General features: G+C 33.6%; 1 protein-coding gene across 1 annotated transcript; it reads right to left on the bottom strand.

Annotated features, from left to right (window-relative positions):
* Nucleotides 1-35: 35 nt before the first annotated feature.
* LOC144847384 (sialidase-3-like) lies at nt 36-23,050 on the bottom strand. Its single transcript, XM_078703701.1, has 11 exons — nt 22,922-23,050; nt 21,496-21,766; nt 15,568-15,684; nt 11,988-12,042; nt 11,151-11,321; nt 5,569-5,707; nt 4,492-4,585; nt 3,853-3,930; nt 3,261-3,406; nt 2,246-2,434; nt 36-2,014 (listed from the first exon to the last, which is right to left on the bottom strand). The coding sequence occupies exons 2-11, from the start codon at nt 21,728-21,730 to the stop codon at nt 1,667-1,669; spliced, it is 1,572 nt and encodes a 523-aa protein (XP_078559827.1). The 5' UTR covers nt 21,731-21,766; nt 22,922-23,050; the 3' UTR covers nt 36-1,666.
* Between the last annotated feature and the right edge of the window lie 150 nt (nt 23,051-23,200).

The following is a 23,200-nucleotide window of genomic DNA, read 5'->3' as shown; positions in this document are numbered from 1 at the left end:
TCTTAATCTAATCACAACTTTACCAATAAACAAAATTGTTATATAGATATTTAATATTAAATTATTCTTATTAATATAGTATATACAATACATTGTACAGTATACATCAGATAAAATAACACATAAAATATTCAAACCAAATTCAATGTCTTTGGTGTTTACAATAAGTGCTAGAAATATTTCAATATGCGTACAAAATGTTTCGGGTCATACCAATCTTCGCCCAGTAGGGCCCAGCAGGGTTTTATGATACAGTACATCCTAAAATTATATTGAATATTATTTTAATATTTATTCTTATGTTTTTTACATTTTTAAATCAAAATAAGTTAATTTAAGTCAAAATACTGATTAGGTTAATTCCGAAAAACTGAAGACCACCTTCTGTGATAAGTGATGTTTTGTGGGGTTGAAGCCGACAATTGACACATTTAGAATGAAAAGTTTAACAATTCTTTAACTAATTTTAACTAGTTTCTGGAAATATAAATATATATTTAAGTTTAATTTACCACTAGAGCATGTTAATAATATATACTTGAAATCATTTTATATCATAAAACTGTATCAGGCGATACCGGGTCTACCGGACGAAGATTGATATGATTGTTTGTTTCGCATACACCTGGCATACTGTCAAAGATACTCCATCCATGTGCCATATGTCAGTATTTAGACACAAGCATGGTAGTAATATTACATTTTAAAATCAGCCATCTTTCTTGCTATAGTCTCTACAAAGCTGCATATATGAAGAAATTGATTATTAAGGTGAAAATGTGCATTTCAAAAATACAAAGCAGTGGTTTCATTTCTATGTTTAGGTAACATAAATCTTCACGCTTGGTTGAACGGCTCTAATCAATCATAAAAGTCATTCATTGATACAAATCTATTGGCAGACAAAAAGCTCTTAGTCAACCAATGTGCCTTTTCACAAAGCAATATCCTTTACAAGGCACACACACCAATTATTTAAGTCATACTAGATACAGTACATTAAGGGACCAACAAAGTGTCCCCTTAATAGGGGTGTCCCAAATGTCGACTACATTGTTCAAAGTTGTTATCTCTTAATAAATTAAAAGTATATAAATAACAAAAAATATTACTAATAATAAGTACTATTTACTACTATTTACACATTTCAATGATTTTTTAGTGATTATTTCACAATTAAAGATGTCTAAAATATTGATGTGATTTTCTATAGAATTCGTTAATATTGCAAGTCAAATAACGTACAAGTCTAAGTTCATGCGTTAGTGGAGATGCGGCGCACTCTCGGGTATTCACAATGTCGTACATGTCGCACCATTGTAAATACCCTCGAGTGCGCCGCATCTCCACTAACGCACTCTGACTTGTTTTTGTATATTATCAGAATCGCTGTGGTATCGATACATCATTTCCATTGGAATAACGTTTTCCTACTGTTTTCCATTGGACTTTATGCTAATAACGTTAATCAGTAAAGCTAAAATTGTTTCAACTTTCATAGATTACGCAATGAATAAGTCTAACGAATAACCAATCAAAATTATCACTATCATCATATTTCCAAAATTGCTTTACAAATTTGTACATAAATTATCAAAATGGACAAAATGAAAGCATGAATTTCTTTTTTTTGGTCACAAGCTTCTAAAAATTGTCTACAAATTTCTCACCTCTCGGTAGGCCTATTGCTGTCATGCATACCTTTAACAACAGCTTCCAAATTAAACATTTTAAATAACATATGTTGTTGATAATTAACTGTGCCACCCTCATACACCACGGCAAAGAATGTAAACTTGCGATGGTTTATGGTTAATTCAAATGTAGTGATGTCCGAGTATCCGGCCAAATCCTCGTGGAATATCCATGGTTCTGACCACGTTGAGCAGTCATCCTTGCTAAGACGAACAGACAGAAACTTGCGTGTCATCTTGTGGGCTGGGTTTGACATAATCATCCAGTATGTAGGATTGACTGGGTTTGAGTTTGGTGCAGGAAAACGAACAAGACCAGCCTAATAAAAATAGTGGTTCTACTGTATGATGACTCATTTGCTACATGGAAATCGTAAAATGTTCAATGCAGATACATTGTGTACTGTATATGAAATGTGAATCTCTCATAAAGGGTACAGTACATGTGTGAACACTATGCACAGTTTATATGATTCTGTATGCTATGTAGGGGAGAAAGATAAAATAAAACAGCTTGTGTCTTCTCGGGTTCTTAAGATTACTACACTTACTGCACACCCTCCAGCAGATGCTCTACGCCACTTGTCCTTCTTCTTCTTATAGCCAGGCTCAAAGACTGACGTTAGTAAAGGTTTTGATAGTGTAACGCCAGCATCAAAGCTATATGCTTGAGACCTTGTGTGATCCGCATCAATCGTGCGACTGTTAATACACACAGCTCCATTATTCAATTCCACTGCCTGAAAATTATGAACAAGATTAGATCTTTCTACTGTTTATCACTGGCTAACAATTAAAATTAAAGATTCTGAGGCCTACACTTTATTATTTAACTTCATTGCCTGGCAATGCTAAATGCTTTAGGAAAGGTATGCCTATATACATATAAAAATACTGTAGGCCTACACATTATTGAATTAACCCCATTGTCTTAAGCTCTGTCTACATATACTATCAAACTAGTTCGACAAAAAGAGTGTGATGTGTCTAAATATGGTAGTGATATGACATCATAGTGTCCATATTTGGGCACATCACATTTTTTGTCACATACTGTGAAGTTTTGATATATAATAGTGTAGACAGAGCATAATAATTATAAAACAGAGAACATAAGCCTGATATAGTTTCATCATTGAACTTTATTGCCTAGCAATTCTAATACTTTTAAAAGGTACACCTGCATACATGGTTAATTATTTTACACGGTTAGGAATAATTAAGTAATGTAAGCTTACATAAATCTTAATTATTTAACTTTACTGCCTAGAAACCGCCTGGACAGAACACTCATTAAGGGTCTTCTTGTCAAGGCAGGTAGTGGGGTATGTGAAACAAGCTGTGTAGAAATTATGTAAATAACTTTTTGTAAAGCCATGCAAAAAGAGATATACTTTTTATATCATCCAAGACAACAAAATATAACAAAGCTATTAAAAAAACTGATAACAGCTTTTTAATATATTTTTGTTAGATTCAAGAAGCTGGTAGTTTACAGTACCAAAATAGAAATACGGGTTGGGTCCCGAAGGTGTCCTTTTGAAAGGGCTTACAGTATATGATTACCTGGACTTCATTTGGCTGGATTGGGATTCCCTGCTGATCTTCCGTGTAAGGAGTTGATCCACCAGCATGCCAGGAAACACCGCCGTCATCGCTGTAGAATATATTGCAGTAGTTGGTACAGTTTCTACAGAGATGAGGATATTCTCCTGAAAAAGTATGTAGCTTAAAATTAAATAATGTTTAAAACACAAAGCAACATATGCAAATCTTTTTACTATAAATTGAATGTGGATTTATTTAAATTAATATGCATTAAGTAAATTTAATCATGTATAGAGCACAAATGAATGCATTTTCAAAAGCATTGTTATTATCTCTGAATGTCATTGTAAATATAATAATAAGCAGTAGCTCCTGGTAATGAAGCTGTAGCTTGTTGTAATTTGCATGCCTTTCAATCCAAAGATACAGGGTGCACTCCTGACCTAGTGCCAGGGTTCACTCCTGGCCCAGCGCCAGGGTTCAATCCAGACCCAGTCTTCACTTCTGACCTAGTGACATGTTTCAATCCTTACCTGGAATTGGCAAGTTACTTTGGATATGTATGAAAAAAAAATTAAAATTAAGAAAATCTATAAAAAACAGTACTTACTACTATATCTATCTACTTGAAAATAATTGCCTGGTACTATAATGCGACCACAGCTTAACTGTATAGAATGACCAGGCCCTGATAAAAAAAGGAAAATAATCAAATGAAAAATTGTAACATCAAATGACTTCAGCACAATATATATAGTAATAATAATAACATTCCTTCTTATATAGCACTTATTGCACAATTTTATAAGCGCTTCACATTATTACCCCTGTCATTTTTTGGGATCAAGAACGTATGGAAACATACTCCAATAATGCAGCTAGTAATCGGCGCAAACACAATAGACAGATTCAGGAATCTGGGGTATAATCTAAATCAAAAATTTCATACAAAAATGGTCCATGTAGACAAAGTACATTTTAGCTGATTGCTAAATTGTATGCGAAAGTGGGATATAAAGTTTTCTTTTATACTCCTGCATATACAAATAATGCAGAAGTGCATTAGTGGAGATGCAGCATACTCGAGGGTATTTACAATTGCACAACATTGTATTGTACTCAAGTACATGATAGTGAAAAATTAAAGAGCACACACGTGACTTATTTCAGCACGTCTGATTGGTTACATCCTTGAATGTTATAAAAATGAATAAGTATCATAGGTGATGATTTTAAATAACATTCTTACCTGGAACAAATAAGGTTGGAAATGGCTCTAATCTAGCTATTGTGCTGTGTGTAATAGACACTGGATCAGTCCAGGATATACCTAAATCATAACTCTGTAAAAGTAAAAACAATTTAATATTAATTATCAAATTGAACGACTTCAACACAATATTATATATGTATACTTCAGATAGTTGTTTCCCTTCAAACTGCCAAAGTCAATATTAGGAAATTACACAACTATGACTAAATCACAACACATACCACTTTAATTATCATACAAAATGCATACAAGCCATAGTTAGTGATAAACTTAAATTGACAGTATTATTGTTGGAATAAATCACCATTTCACATGCCTTTTACTACAGACAAATGTTATATTTATCCCTTGTCTAAACAATACAATACAAAAGTTAAGTATCCACTACAGGATATCACTACATACTTTTTACTTAATTGTTACTTAATTAATATATATATTTATTAAGTAACAATTAAGTAAAAAGTTAAAAAAGTTACAGTAGGTAATGATGTCCTGTGGTGGATACTTAACAGTTCTGCGGTACATTTCATTTCGAAACCTGAGCTGCACTGACGAGATCTGACGAGATCTAATAGGATTGAAACAGTACTGTCTGCAGATTGGATATTACGCTCCTCTACTATACATATATAGTATGTTGTTTTGTAGAGCACTCTTCATTTCGAAACGGTGCATTTTTGTTGTGAATACTATTAGCATTTTGCAACGCACGCTCGTTGAGCTTGTGCACTTTTTGTGCTCATAATCAGTGTACCATGTCCCGCATACCTGGCTCAGCCTATATATTGTGCCAGTTCTGCGGTACATGTCATTTCGAAACCTGAGCTGCACTGACAAGATCTAATAAGATCGAAACAGATTGCTTATATATACTGTAAATTGTTGACTTGAGGAAAAAAAAAAAAAATTACTGTCACTTTTTGATAAAGTTAGTATCTTGAATCTTGGCTAAGGTCAAAGTTCAAATAAGACATCTGACAAAATGTTCAGATCATATATAAATCTATATATATAAACAATCATGGGTGATAATGAATTTTCCTTACTTACCTTAACTACATATACATCAGATAGCTGTTTCCCTTGAAACTCAAGCATCTGCCGAAAGTCCATATCAGTAGGAAAGGTACTGAAAACAACTAGTATAACATCACGTTGTTTATCTACTACAGGGCTTGGATTCATAGTTCTGACAAGGTATAAAGAAAAGAAATATTTTCAATCAACAAAAATGCCTGAAAACATACAATATGACTGTGCTATAACATTAATAAAGTGTTATCACATGGTTCTAGTATATAAGTCAAGTTGCTTATCTACTATAGGGCTTGGATGCCCAGTAGTAGAGCAGTTAGTGCCATAAAAATAGCCAAGTTGTGCACTTTATTACCAAAGCATGAAACTTGCCACAAAGTTTCTTTGATGTATATAGATTAAAAATTTCGGGGGGTGCCAAGTGTCCAACGTCCGGTATGGCGGCCATCTTGATTTCAAAATGGCCACCATAAAAACAAAAAGTGTTCATATCTTGGCAACTATAAACAGTAGAGACTTGATTCTGGTGTTAAATTGTTCACAAACCACATATTTCTATTTGCTCTAATGAAAAGTTTCGTCAAAAAATGACCGGAAATGGCGTTTCTCCCAGTTTGACCTTTGACCTCTTATCTGTATATCTCAGTAACTACTGATAATTTTCAATCGATTTTGGTGTCATTTTGTTCAGAATAGAGACATTTATATTTGTAGTAATGAAACATTTTCACATAAAATAATTGGAAATACAATTTATAACCTTTGACATATATAATATGTGAACATACTGTATGTGGTTTACATTGGTATAAATGCACCTAATTTTTTTTAACGAAATAAATGACACTGCAAAAATGACCAGGAATTATTATTTTGAATTTTTGACTTTTGATGTGATAGGATAGGCGTAAAGTATGACAGATCACTGAGAAACAGCAATCACTGAGCTCATCTATGCCGACTTGTTTGCTAAACTGTGATGTGTCAATCGTTAGATAAAAGTTTTGGTCCTCTCTCCATCATCTTTTTTTTTTTTTTGCAATGTATTATACCATATGGACAATTGTCTGAAATAAAAGTTGAATTGAATTGTTAGATGCCATTTGGAAATATTTTTGATGTAAAGTAGCATTCTTTTGTTGGCCTCTTTGATGTTGCATATGAGACAAGTTCGGAAAGTTTTCATTTTCATGAGTTAAGAGAATACCGTCTTTCAAAGTACTTACTACAAACTTATCCTGCATTTGTGCAGTAGACCTACTTTCATTAGTCAGAAACTCAGGTAATTCTTGTTCATTTTCGTTGCATCTAAAAAAAATGTACTCCATTTTTATGGTAATGGGCCTTTGCTGTAAACCATCTGAATCCTTTTCCTCGATTTTCTCTACTCATTGATTTTTTAGCAAAATCCGAACCAAATCAATTCGTAAAAGACATCTCAATATAATTATTCAAGTAATTCTCAAATTAGTGACATGGACCTACAATATACTGTTCTGTACAAGACCTTTTTAGGCATCAACTTGTGGACTTTCACTTTGAATGTCTTGGTCTCCTAATCATACAAGAAACAATGTCTGATTTAATCAATCAAAGTAGTGGGTCCAGACAAAGAAGGGGATGTAAGACCATCCACAGACAAAGAAGGGGATATAAGACCATCCACAGACAAAGAAGGGGGTATAAGACCATCCACAGACAAAGAAGGGGGTATAAGACTATCCACAGACAAAGAAGGGGTGTAAGACCATCCACAGACAAAGAAGAGGGTGTTGGACAATCCACAGACAAAGAAGGGGATGTAAGACCACCCACAGACAAAGAAGGGGGTGTAAGACCATCCACACACAAAGAAGGGATTATAAGACCATCTACAGACAAAGAAGGGGGTATAAGACCATCCACAAACAAAGAAGGGGGTATAAGACCATCCACAGAGAAAGAAGGAGGTGTAAGACCATCCACAGACAAAGAAGGGGTATACGACCATCCACACACAAAGAAAGGGGTGTAATACCATCAACAGACAAAGAAAGGGGTTTAATACCATCAACAGACAAAAAAGGGGGTATAAGTCCGTCCACAGACAAAGAAGGGGGTATAAGACCATCCACAGACAAAGAAGGGGGTGTAGGACTATCCACAGACAAAGAAGGGGGTGTAGGACCATCCACATACAAAGAAGGGAGTGTAGGACCATCCACAGACAAAGAAGGCGTGTAAGACCATCTACATACAAAGAAAGGGGTGTAAGACCATCCACAGACAAAGAAGGGGGGGTATAAGACCATCCACAGACAAAGAAGCGGGTATAAGACCATCCACAGACAAAGAAGCGAGTATAAGACTATCCACAGACAAAGAAGGTGGGTATAAGACCATCCACAGACAAAGAATGGGGTATAAGACCATCCACAGACAAAGAAGGGGGTATAAGACCATCCACAGAGAAAGAAGGAGGTGTAAGACCATCCACAGACAAAGAAGGGGTATACGACCATCCACACACAAAGAAAGGGGTGTAATACCATCAACAGACAAAGAAAGGGGGTATAAGACCGTCCACAGACAAAGAAGGGGGTATAAGACCATCCACAGACAAAGAAGGGGGTGTCGGACTATCCACAGACAAAGAAGTGGGTGTAGGACCATCCACATACAAAGAAGGGAGTGTAGGACCATCCACAGACAAAGAAGGCGTGTAAGACCATCTACATACAAAGAAAGGGGTGTAAGACCATCCACAGACAAAGAAGGGGGGGGGGGGGGGGTATAAGACCATCCACAGACAAAGAAGCGGGTATAAGACCATCCACAGACAAAGAAGCGAGTATAAGACTATCCACAGACAAAGAAGGTGGGTATAAGACCATCCACAGACAAAGAATGGGGTATAAGACCATCTACAGACAAAGAAGGAGGGGTAGGACCATATTACCGAGGAAGCATAGGCCTACAAAAAGAAGATGCAATCAAAATAGGCCTACCACTTGGAAAACAATAAATTGTAGAATAACTGAGGCTTGATTGTTGAAATATAAAGGGTTCTTTGTAAGGTCATTTAATAATATATTGATACAAACATGATCATCATACTATTCATTTGACATTCAAATACAGTCTATCTCGAAAAGAAGCTCATACTATCACCTTTTCGAGGTTTTACGGTATTCCATAACATGTATGTTATTTCCTCTGTCAAACTATTAAAACTTTTAGCGAATCAGAAGGTGCCAACATCATTGAACTAATGGTACCACCAAGCACAATGTTTACCAATTTTATGTACTATATACAATTTAAGTCCATTAATCATTTAATATAATTACGCCTATCAGGTCAAAGTTCAAAATTAGGTGCATTTAAGACCACCAAAAACCACATACAGTATATTCACATAATTAAAAATCAATAATTAAATGTCAAAGGTCATAAATTGTATTTCCGGTCATTTTATGTGAAAATGTTTCATTACTACAAATATAAATGTATTTATTCTGAACAAAATGACACCAAAATCGATTGAAAATGACCAGTAGTTACAGAGATATACAAATACGAGGTCAAAGGTCAAACTGAAAGAAACGTCATTTCCGGTCATTTTTGGACGAAAATTTTCATTAGAGCAAATAGAAATATATAGTTTGTGAACAATCTGAAACCAGAATTAAGTCTCTAATGTGTATAGTTGCCAAGATATGACCATTTTTTGTTTTTATGGTGGCCATTTTGAAATCAAGATGGCCGCCATACCGGACGTTGGACACTTGGCACCCCCCGATATTTTGAATCTATATACATTATAGAAACTTTGTGCCAAGTTTCATGCTTTGGTAATAAAATGCACAGCTCATGTCATTAACTGCTCTACTACAGTCCTGGTGAAAGTATAAACAAAAGAATTATTTCAATCAATTGAGGACAGTAAAATTCCCGAAAACATATGACTGTACTGTGTACAACATTAGTGTTATTACATGGCTCTAGCATAACATGACATTGCTTATCTACTACAAGGCTTGGATTCACAGTCCTGACAAAGGTATAAAGAAAAGAATTATTTCAATCAGTTGAAGACAGTAAAATCCCCGAAAACATACGACTGTACTATATACAACATTTAAATAAAGTGTTATTGAATGCCGCTCTATTATAACATGACATTGCTTATCTACTAGATAGGGCTTGGATTCACAGTCCTGACAAACGTATAAAGAAAAGAATTTTCAATCAATTGAAGACAGTAAAATTCCTGAAAACATATGACTGTACTATATACAACATTTAAATAAACTGTTACTGAATGCCGCTCTAGCATAACATGACATTGCTACTAGATAGGGCTTGGATTCACAGATCTGACAAAGGTATAAAGAAAAGAATTCTTTCAATCAGTTGAAGACAGTAAAATTCCTGAAAACTGTTCTATATACAACATTAACAAAGTGTTATTGAATGCCGCTCTAGCAATAACATGACATTGCTTATCTACTAGATAGGGCTTGGATTCACAGACCTGACAAAGGTATAAACAAAATAATTCAATCAATTACTAAAGGCACTACAATATGGCTGTACTACAACATTGATAAATTATTAACTGTAAATGTTCATTTATAATTCTGTACATATTATTACCTACAGAATATTTTATTTTTGTCTTACTAACTTCTAAACATCCAACACTTTGATATTAGTATTACCATCTACCTAGAATTAAATCATATCATATATATTCATTTTCTATTGTACTGGTTTATTGATCAAGTGCTGTTTTAATGTTGATTTAATGTTTGTTACACAAATTAGATTATTGTGTGTTTAATATCAATAATTCACACAACTGTACACAAATCAACTCTAATATTTGGAACATACATTATTAATCATTATTATTATTATACAGGTACAATGTATCTACTGATAGTAAATCCTCTGGCAAACCTATCGCAGATGCAAAAATGGTGTACTTGTATATGCTATGCTAAAATAGAAGGCTATTTAGCTATCTAATCCCCCTATCCAGCTAATTTGAAAATATTATGAAAGATCCTACACATACAGTACATAATACTGTTAAAATTTTAATAGATCTGGCATTAGACTAGGACCCACAAAAGCCAATCTATGTACAGGAAGATCTATGTACAGGAAGTCCTTTGTTGTAAATAAAATGTAAATAAAATATGTAAAATTCTAATAGTCGACAATAAATCTTATTTTATAATTGTTTCAATAGTATTTTACAGGGCCTATGGCATTTTTGCAGTCTGACTTTTTTAATAGTTAACAGTATTTTAACATAGGCCTATAAATAGTATTTTAACATTGTCTTTTGCAATTTGATGTATTTTTCTTTGTTGTTTTATTGTCTTAATTATGTCAAGAAAAACAAATTTCCATTTTGAAGTGGACCAATACAATGTCTTGTGTACTGGTGCATCTTAGCAATGCCATTATGGACAGAAGAAGAAGATGGAAGATTGTTGTACTGTATGTGTCTTTGAGACGGTCATAGTATAAAGTGCAATATAAAAAATACAAATACATTACATTCCATTTTATATGGGCTATTGAATTTGAATGTTGAAACTTACCTGACATATGGCAGAGAGGCAATTACCTGAAACCTCTCCCATTCCACCTCTAATCCTTGACGAATTCCTCGTCTTAAGACAAGTTTCATTCGGCCATAATCTTGGCTACCTTCTAATCTTGCCTCGCAGAAAACAAAAAATATATCTCGGTGGTAAACTATTGCTGGTATTCTAATAAAAATTAAAGAAAAGTTGTGTTTATTTACACTTAATAAAAATTAAGCTTTGTGGTTGAAATGGCTGCTTATCAAACCAAAGGTACATGGTTCAAATTCTAGCTAAATTACCAAGATTCAGTATCTCTCATAGCTATTACGGAGCTTTGAATTTGCGACGACCGCCAACTAACCTAGGCCAGGTCAATTGATTGTCGTCAGCCAATGCCTGGACCTAGCTAGCAGAAACTATCAAATCTGCATCGAGGTGAGGAGCCAGGACACACGTCTCAATATTTCCGCATGCGCACAATAAACTAACATGACATAGTTTGGTCGTCGGTTATCGCTAAGCTCCCTATTAATACAGCCTCTCATCATACAAGAAAAGAAAGTATGCGGTCGTTTCTCAAGTTTACTTGCTGTTGGATTTTTTTTTTAAAACTGTTTATACATACAAAATAAAATTTACAAGTTGGTCTTTCCTATTTGCACAGATTTCTTATCTCTTAAAATATCAAATCTATATTCTACTTCTCTGTCTCGGTTTTACTTTACTACTGTACAGTATGAACACATATCTTATCAATCATACATCACATACTGTAATTACCAGTATATGATATATTCCATTTAAAATGTTATTTATTATTGTACAATCCTTGAAAAAATCATTCCTTACCTTGCTTTAAATAATGTGAAGGAAGGTGAATCATATATAGATTGCGTATAAATAACTGAAAATATAAATATTAAATCATTGAAATCATACTGTATATTATATTATGCATACTTTGATATCATACTGATAATAAAAGCTGTGTATACATTTCAATCATATCCCTTTGTAATACTGCACTGACAAGCATAGCAAGTATACTATTTCTTCTTTCTCCATGGAGAATAGGGCCTCACAAGAATAGTATTCATACAATCACCACCTTAGATTTACATTGTATTGTCCTATAACCAACTGTCAACAATGTTCTAAATAGAATTATTAGCCTGTTGCAATTTCTAAGCCTATAAAGCAGGCTTTCAGAATTTGAACCCTGTGATTATTTTAAATTCACAATTATATTGTACTTTTATTATATACTGTATGTTTTTAAAATTAATTTACACATTCATTATATTCATTAAGGCTTATTCATACAATACACCATGCTTAATTGTAATGATCAATAAAGTGTTCTTTTACAGTAGTATAAAGAAATATTAGCCAATATTCTTTTATTTTAGCTTCTAGATTTTTTTAAATTTACAATTTATCTACATTTCCTGTGAATGTTCTCATACTCATTGCAGCTGTGGAATTATGATTATCAAATATTGACATAAAAAATGTGAATATGGCAGCGATTATAAATTCTTCTTTATTTATTTGTTGGAGTGGCACGCCTAATTGGCAACAGAAGCTGTAGTTGTTGTCTGTTTTTGTGTTTGCCAAAATTAATAAAATGAAATTAATATTATAATTATTCTTCACTGCAACCAAAGATTTTTTTTTCTCTTTCGTGGGGATCACCCACATTTATTCATTCTGTTATACAGTACCTTATACAAAAATATATATTATATATATATTTTTGTAAAAAAATAAAAAGAATAAAATTCAATGCAACCAAATTTAGATAATAATAAAAATAGAGAAAAAAAAACAATAACAGGGCCGTAGCCAGGATCTGTCAAGGGGGGGTTCGGACAATAAGTATTTGGGTCACTGCGCCGCGGGTGGGGTCTGAGGCGAATTTAGTGACACCCCTTGATGGCCGGAAATGGTACTCTCGTACATAACATTCATGATAAATGGCACCTCTAATTGGCCGGAAAAACACTCTCATGCAGCATGCTACGATTGAACAAAACGATCGTACTTTTTTCCTCCTCCTCACGATAACATTTGTTGCCGCCGTATGTTAGATGCGCGTGCTCTGTGTGCGGAACCGCCGCCGATTGTTTGATCATTCACTCGGTATTTTGTTTTGCGTTCAAGTTACATGCCCCCCAAAAAAAGCACAATTTGGATGAGAAGGCAAATTCAATGCTTATTATAGCCAGGGGCGGACCCAGGGGTGTTTCCCTTGTGGCCCGGGCAACAGCCTTAATTTCATACTAAATGTTGTTTCTGCCACTAAATTAAAACTTGATAGGCATAGTCATAAAGTAGTTACAGAGTTGCAGGGCATTTTATTATTGTTGAATGTTTTGATATTAGCCTAATTGTTAAAACGACCTTCACAACCAAAATATTTCTTTTCATTTTAAATGGAACGCTACAAAAATAATCCTCTGCTTCATCGGAGCATGAATACCTAATAACCAGACAAGAACGTATCTTTGTTACGTTTTACTATCAATCCATTTTCGTGTCACGCAATCCATTTTTCAACAATATAGTAGTATAACAATAACATTTTGATTGAATAGTGAGGGATTAGTTACAGTTTGACTTTGAATAAACCATTGGTAATTTACTGAAAATCCAAAATTATTCAATTAAAGAAACGCTCAACACATGAGAAATAGATGTCGGTCGATAAACTTCTGACGACGACTAAAACAACGACAATCAGCTAAATGTTAGTGATTTTATTTCATCTCTGGCTTGTTACATTTTTCATGACACATTACCGGACTTCCCCCTCCTCTCGCAATGAACGACAGTACAGATCTTCCCTATCTAGGCTCGTGTATGTAGCATACTACGTTATTCACAAATTACCCACGCATAGCAGTGTTACTAGAGCCATCACAGATTACCTCTAATGGATCAATCATTCATACATGAATTCAAAAATTCATCGACAAACGAAATATAGCCTATATTCATTCCTTTTAAATATTAGGCATATTGCCAAGGCTAATAAATTCCAAATTATACAATTTAACCTTTTGCTCAATATATTTATAGCAACAGCTTCATATTTTTTGTATAACTTTTTAAAATTATTAATTGATAATTAATTTACATTAATTGAGTACAGTTATTAGAATGTATTACCGTACCAAAAGTACCTTCATCGGGGACCTCCCCGTGACGTTCACATTGAACGAAAAAAAAATTATCATGATTTTTACGTGCGAGAGTACCATTTGCGGCCATCTAGGGGTGTCATTTAACAATTTTCTTGCTCAAATACTCAGTGTCTACAGCCCTGGAGTCTTTGGGCAACCCTCTTAAAATAGTCCTGCGACCGCCCCTGATAGCTCTATCTATATTTATTTACAGCAATTTGTTGAGGAAACTAAATATATCAATGTAAATAGGTGGTATTGATACAGTTGAGTAGGCCTACGTATCGGCTGGTGGTCTAGAAAAAAATAATCGAATGCTATAGGTGTAAACTACAGTACATGATACCATAGATATTATAGTGTAATATATTAAATTCACTATAATCCACTATACTTCATAGCCACACATACATATTGTAGGTAACCGCAGCGTTCCATTTTTTGATGTACGTCAGAAGGCTATATATGCATGCTGACTGCCAGTGATCAAAACAATAGGTACGCGGTTGTCTAGCGGTGTCCTTTGTACGATTTGTTCGTGCCCAAGCTCACGCCAATATCATGTTACATCCTGGGACCAAAAATTTGTATTATTTTTCGGCAACCAATTCATTTGTTTAACAATAAGGTATGAGTTATTCACGAACGAGTTAACAAATTTTTCAATTTACAAATAACCTTTTGTATTGTGGGGCACGTATTTGGAGGATTTTCAGAGATGAGGGTGGTGAGGTATTGGGGATGTCGGGGATGGGGGTTTGCAGTCGGTTAAGGGGGGTTCGCTGTAAAGGGGGGTTCGCTGTAAGGGGGGGGGGGGGGTTCGCCCGAACCATAAAAACCCCCCCTGACTACGGGCCTGAATAAGCAGTAAAAAGAAATGGAAACAGGTGGCAAGCATCCCTACACTACACCCCCAGCTACCCTTAAAGGCATCATAATATTGAAAAATCATACATAATTTATCCCATACATACATAGAAAAAAAAATGTGATTTTCATATTAATAGGATTAATAATTGCAAACTTGGCATTTGGAACACAATCTAAAAGCAGGTGTGACTGTGCTGAATCATTATAATGTTTGTTAAAGGCGTTTTTATTGTATAACAATTTTGTATTTTTATTTCCAATATAACATAACAAGTTTAAAATATGCATTAACTGGGTACAAGGCTGTGTACTTACTACTACAAAGTAATACGTTTAGAATCATAATTTAATGTACTAAAGTATTAGAAGCTTACCTTTAGATGGTGTCTGCCAACCTTTATTTACATCTAATGGATGCGTTGTAAAATTATCAAATAGAGGATTCACTTTAAGCGTGCTATTTACATCAGCAAAAGGTGTTGAACATTTCTCTGTAATAAAATAAAAATAAATGTGACATATAATATTTTAAAATATAGCAACATTAATCCACCTTGTAACATTAACAATCATCCAAGACAGGTGTTTGCATTAGTTTGTACAGTGTTTTGACCTGTACATAAACATCTTGTGCCTACATTTAAATCTAATATTTTAATATGATTAACAAATGTAAATTTCTTCTAGAAAGACGTATATGAACCTCTTATTGAAATACACTTCATAGTGAATCATCATCATCATCTATATATTAATACTACTAAATTTTTCGCATATTTTACGTATCACCTCCAAAACCACTGAACGGTACATGCTCACATTTGGCACACTGATGTTTATAGATGGGCCGCACACGATAGGCTATGTCACTTTCCTAAATTTTAAGGATAAACACTAAAAAAAGGCAAAAAATATTAGTAATTTGACGTCTCAGCAACCTTGTTACGCCACAAACGACGCAACCTCCTCCGTTGGCCGGATCTACAAATACCATGCCGGGCCGCCAAAGTCAACCGTATCGAATGATTGCGTCTTTGAAGTTTTAAAGAACACCATCCATTAATTACACCGCTTAAAGCTAAAATTCAAAACTAGACCACAATGTAATTATAACTAGCAAAAAAACAAACAAAACCTCACACAAAAAAATTACAAAATATAAAAAACCATGAAATATAAAAAATGTATTGTAAATGAAAAAAAAAAAACTTCAACATCCCTCTCATGCACGTTGTCACTTTCACACCCTAGATTAATATTCACACAGCACAACGTCCCATATTGCTTTCATTTTGTAGCTTACAGATATTTCAAAGTAAAGAATTACTCCGTGTATAACAAAACCAATGGCCTTTAAATAGTTCCGAATTGTATTCTTGACAATTTCTTTGTTTTTTAACAATAATTTGTCAGGGGCCGGGAAGAATGCACTTTTATTATACTTAATCATGTCATGCGAATTATTATTACGGCAGACAAACCGTGCGAAGCACGGCTTACTGCTAGACCACAATTTAATTACAAAAGTAGCAAGTAGGTAACAAATCTCCCATACAAAAAAAAAATTGCAAAATATCAAAACCAGTGAAATAAAAATAAAATGTAAATGAATAAACTTAACAATTCGTGTTTCCGCAACAATGTTTTTTTCATTCGATTGTTGTCCAATTTTTTATCTTATCCCTATGTATCAAAAAATAATTAATACAGTACACCACTAAAAACACCCAAAATAATATAGTTTGGCATTTTATACTTTGTTATGTGTTTGCGCGCATCATCTAATTCACACAGCACAAATTTTCAGTCAAAAGTCTAAAGTTCCATATCCACTATTGCTTTTATTTTTTAACTTACTTTATATATTTTAAAGTGAAAAGATAGTGTATAACAAATCAATGGCCATAAATACAGTAGTTCCGAATTTTATTCATGATAATTTGTTTTTATTATTTTAATAATTAACTTTTATCAGAGTGCGCTTTTATACTTGCCCATGCAAAGTATAACCACATATTAAGGCAGAAGAAGAAGACAGTGCGGAACATGAGTTACTGCTAGTTTATTAGGTGATCATTTAGAATAAAATGATCACCTATTGTTATTGTATAAAATCTTTATTATTATTTTTTTTTTTTTTATTATTTTTTTTCTTTTTATTGTTTCTGTACACTATTTTGTGTAACAATTATCTCAAAAAGTTTAATGTCAATGATTACAAAAATTTCAGAATATCTTTCAAATAATACAACTTAATCCTAATAAGCTTTCCAGCGTGATCACTCATCCGTGACGCCATTTTGCGAAATCACATTATCAATCATATCTCCATAATTCATTATCACATATTAATGAAATTCACTACACTTAAACTTCAGATCAAGGGTAAAAATATTAGCAAATAAAAACGCACGCGCACGTAGGTTCATGCGCGTGATATCACGCGTTAAAAATTTAAAACGCTCAAAATTAAGTTTTGATCAATTTAGAGCATGAATTAGGCCATTTGCGTGTTTCAAAAAATTACTGCGCAAAAATGCGTTTTTGCGCGCGCGATACTTAAAGAGCGTAAAAAATATGAATTTTTTTTACAAATCTCATTCTACTCACCATCCTTAGTACATTCACCAAATTTGAGTCAGTTCCGACTTAAAATAACGCTATACGAGCACGTTAAAAATGACAAAATGCGCACATTTATTTTACAAAAGTTCTGAAAATGGTGAAAAATAGGTCTTTTTTAAAATGAAAATAATTCTTCAGAATGCAAGATGACCCCCGATTTTTTTAATTTATTCTGGAAGCCATTGAGTTGTAGATATGAATTCATGTACACATTTTACGTACAAAATGTTTTGACGTCATCAAATGGCCACTTGAATTTAAAAATTAGGATTTGTTATCTTTTTGTGTAGATTATCACATTCAACAGAGCGCATCTTGGTTATGTGTGCTCGAATTTCGCACAACTTTCAGTATGTGCTTGCTTAATTAATTATCTTTATCATGAGTTGACACTATCTTCATTTTAATGACGTCATCACGCGTAAAAACTTGAATAACGTAGGCCGTGTAATTTCACCTTCGCAGTAAATTTGAATATCTTACAGCTCTTCAGAATTGAAGGTTACCTTGATGATTATAATTTATTATGAAAGCTGATGAAATGTAGATATTAATTCATATAAAAATTAAGCCTATCGGATGTTGTGACGTTAACATATGGCCAGTTGAAGTGAAAAAGTAGTTTTTTCATATTTTTCGTCAAAGTTATACACAATTCAAAGAGCGCGCACAGCGCTTCTACGTGCCAATTTTTTTTCCAAATCTTATATTTTTTTGCTCAATTAATTATCTTTCGAAATTGTCATCTTAAAGTTTAGTTTGATAACGTCATCATGCCAAAAAATTAGAACATGTGTCCCGCAATTTCACCTATGCTACACTGTATATAGATATACAGTATATACTGTACATATTGTATATGGCATATAGGCACAACTCAGCACTATAAGCATATAATAGGATGGCATACATCAACATTTTCCGATCGTATGTTAACGTACGTGCATGTTTAAAAAAAAATTAATTTCAGTAAAATGATAAAAATGATCACCTATAATTTGTCAAAGTGACGAATTAAATTCTAGTTATAATTATATTTTTCAGTTTTTTTCTTTTTTTTTTAGAACTTTCTTTTTGTATATACATATAAAGTAAATTGCAAAAAAAGAAGGTAAAAACACACTTTTTGTTTCTCAACCCATGGAGAAATAATTTCTCCATGCTCACCCAAAGGGTCATTTAACAGATAGGGGTTGGCTGTAGTGTTAAAACATATATTCTATTCTACTCATTTGTTTATAGGAAAGTGTCTCCTTTATACAGTATGTACAGTACAAAAGGAGAGTCTGGTTCTAATGTAACACATTTCAAAATAGATAATTAATTGAAATTAAAAAATCTTGTATAGGCTTATTGATCATTAATTTGTACATGAATTTGAAACTGTTTCATTAACCAGCAAACAGTAGCTAGTTTTGAAACTCTAAATTATATATGGATTCTTCAAAAGTAAACTTCATTATCTTTGGAATGACTTTGGTACTGTAGATGCAAGTTGTGGACATACAGTATTAGTTTTTAATGAGGTAATATTATGAATAGACTGCTAATACTGTACATTATACTGTAATACAGAAATCAAGTAGACTGTATTGATTAGGATTCCATTAGTTGTGAAGCAATATAAACCAGCCTAAATCAATATCTTAATGTACACAAAAAGTAAACGAACCCATTGAAATAAGGCTTCTTTAAGTAAACAATACCAAGTGGAAACATGTACAGTACTCATGAGTAATTTCCAGATTCATAAACCCATCTGAGATGAAGAAATGTTTGGTAATACAGCACTAAAATTACATACAGTATAAATATACAGTCAACTCTCCCAATAACGGACACTGGCTAAATATATCTGGTTTTCCCAAAAGTCTGGTTTTCGGAATGTGTTTTTAATGGTAAAAAGTAATTTTGGGGCTGTTTGGATTTCAAGAAATGTCCAGTATTGGGAGAGTTTCTGGTTTTCAGAGAGTCTTGTATTGAAAGAGTTTCTGGTTTTCAGAGAGTCTTGTATTGGGAGAGTTGACTGTATTTTAGCTAGAAGGTCAACAATGAGGTAATATCTACTACATGAATAAAAGTAACATAAAACGTTAATGAAATATTAATGTATAATATTACAGTATGTTTATACAGATACAGTACTGTACAGTATATTGATGGTATGCAGCAGGAACAGGGCCATACAGTAGTACACATTAATCATGTAATTAGCAGTACTTTACACCAATCAACATTAAAGATGTATTGTCCCTTTGTCAAATTCCAAAAAAATAAAAAATAAAAAATTTCGAAAAAAAGTGGGTCATTTTGAAGTATCATAATAGTTATTAACTTTCACCAAAAATTAGTCGAAAAAAAAATCATTTTACTGAAATACAGACGGTTTTTGGTTCAAAAAATAACTTTGACTTCCAGTCAAAGTTTTCGATCAAAACATATCTCATAATGCAACGCGCTTATTTGGCTACTCTGTATGCATAATCATAAAACTTCCTCGCGATCTGTGTGAAAACACTTTCTCAACCGTGACGAGTTGTAAACAATCCTAATTAGCATCATGCATAATGTATAATCATGGTTTGAAATCTTTGTTTACTTTCGCTCCCGACGATTTTCCAGAAGAAATGTAATCAAATTAATTTAGCTGTTAATTACGTAAAATTGTTGTTTTTGGCTCGAATTTTCGATTTAAAGTGAATAACTTTAATATTACTTTGATATGGCCAATTTAAATTTAGAATATTCTGACCTTCATTTTTTTGTGTTTCAAGGGACAATACATCTTTAATATATAAATAAAATGAGTGTACCACAAACTAATTTTAAGTTAGTTTGTGGTACACCGCATAGAATTAATTAATAATAATACTTTGATCGTCGACATTATATTGATGTTTGTTATACAAACCTTCATCATACAACATATAAATAGAGATAGCGAGACGATTTGGCCCTGAGACGATTCGGCCAGGGACGATTCGGCCCGGGACTATTCGGCCCAGGACGATTCGGCCCCTGAGACGATTAGGCACAATTAAATTTATCGGCTTGATATGCATTTTATAAGCATAAAATAAGCTTTTTTTCCCAAACTTTATTTTCAGAGAGACTATGGGTTAGTACTACTAGGGATAAAGATGCAATAAAGCAAACAATTTGAAAACATTGTTGAAAATGATCATTTTTTAGTCACGCAAACGATGTAAACAAGTTACGCCCTCTGTTGGCCGCTTGGCAAATGCATGAATAAAACAAAATTTTCGAAGTAATAAATTGAATATAAAATTACGTTTTTTTTAGTAATTTATTTATATATCATTCAACATTGTCAATATCAATAAAATACGGATTGTTAAACACCTTTAAAAGATACCAAAAAAATGAATATGAATTTGGTCTAAAGGGAGACGTTTGGGCCCTCACAGTTGGCTGAATCGTCTCACCAAAAGTGGGCCGAATCGTCCCGGATTCATAAACAGACATTACTTTTTTTTACTTAAATACTCATCCATTATGTTGTGTTATAATATTAATTAATCATTCGTAATGACTGGGTATTGGTTTGTGTCTGTTATGTATTTATAAGCAAAATTAGTTTTGTTCATTCTTGTTGTTGCCAAAAAGTTTGATAATACACTTTTAATAATTACTGTGATTTTAAATACTGTACTTACCCTGTAAAACACCTAAAACAGGACGGTTATTAAATGTATTCCTCAGCGTATCCCCAAATTGACGGATCTTATTATTGGAATAACGCATCATGAATGGAACCTTATTGCCTAGGTCAAACTGCAAGTAACTGAACATCATGAAGAAAGAAAACGATGACAAAAACATGAGGAGAACAAACACGTGATGTAGAAAAGTTGTAGTGTCTTTCCGCATCTTGAAAACTTGATGTTGCATGTAACAAGTTGAACTGTCCGCAGCATTACAGTTACCCTGTGAAATCAATTTAAATTGAGTAAAATTTGTTGGTGTGTCCAACCTTTTCTATTGGCGACAACCATACATCATTTATTCTATTGTCTATCAGCACAGAGTTTGAGAATTAGACTGTCACTGTGTGTTCCGATAATAACTTCCAGTCATGACTGCAATAAATCCTTGACTTTTAATATACTGTAAAACCCTAATTTATCGTACCTTTCTTTAGTTACTGTAGACTTATGCACTTGTCAATTGTATGACCCACTATACGACCCCCGGGAGAGGTGTGTCATTTGTCCGATGTGCGTCATACCTTATGAATACCATGACTCACCTGTGCGTAAAAAATGTGCCTTACCTTTAGGTGACCATGACGCACCCATTTTGACGCACTGTGACCATGTTATTTATGATATTTTTTAGTGGTAAAGTGACGGACATTGACACACCATTGTTCATTGATGTGACGTACCTTCTAGATTATTTGTAAATGACGAGCCCATGACGCACCTCTCCCGGGGGTCGTATAGTGTGTCATACAATTGACAAGTGCATTATTAGAAATATATGACGGAACTGAACGTATTAAAATATTAATATACTAATAACATTGTGGGGAATTTTGTACAAAATGTTGGGTTTACATTACGGCCATAACATAACCTATCTAGCCTACTAGCAAGCAAGGAGAGGCCTCTACCTAGGCCTACACCTAATTATTAATAACATAAGCTATTGACTGCCACCTTACTTACCTATTGTTGTAGTAGGGTAGGGGGATAGGTAAACTATTATATCTAATAGCTAACTAGGCCTAGTCTGCCTATTACTATTATTAGGCCTAGCGCATAGAGACATCGTTTATTTGCGCTATATAAATCTATCTATTGTTATTATTAGCTAGCTAGCTAGTACGTTGCCTAGGCAGTGCTAATGCACTTTCGCACCACAATCTCTCTAGCTTACCCAATTTAAAAACATTCACATGGTGGCGAGTAACTAATGCCCTGTTTTAGGTGCGAAAGTGTAATAGCGCCTCCGTCTGGGGTAGGCCTAGGTAGGCCCTAGCTAGACCTAGTAAAGTAGACTAGAACTTAGCTTTTGGATTGTGAAGTTAGCACTATACAGCTAATTGTCATTTATGATTTTATTTAATATTTGTTTTACCTAATTTATACTACCAGGAAGAGACTTTCCCTTCTTCTTACTCCGTCTTGTGTGTACCCCTTCTTCCTTCTTCTCAGCTTCTTCCCACACTCTCTAGTCTCTTCTCTCTCAGCTTGAGGGCGCTCTGCTAACTCGACTCTTGGTTTTTTCCTCCTCTCAAAGAAAAATGTATGATCAATTATTAATATTAGAAAATTGTTTTTAATTGATTTGAATAAAATAAAAAATTATGATACAAATTAAATAAAACTTTATTGTGTTAAATATTTACGTTTGTTT

The sequence above is a fragment of the Antedon bifida genome, chromosome 1 (assembly GCF_963402885.1).
Source record: "Antedon bifida chromosome 1, ecAntBifi1.1, whole genome shotgun sequence".
Lineage (NCBI taxonomy): Eukaryota > Metazoa > Echinodermata > Crinoidea > Comatulida > Antedonidae > Antedon > Antedon bifida.
The sequence above is the reverse complement of the archived record's forward strand: the minus strand, read 5'-3'. Positions and strand labels throughout refer to the sequence as shown.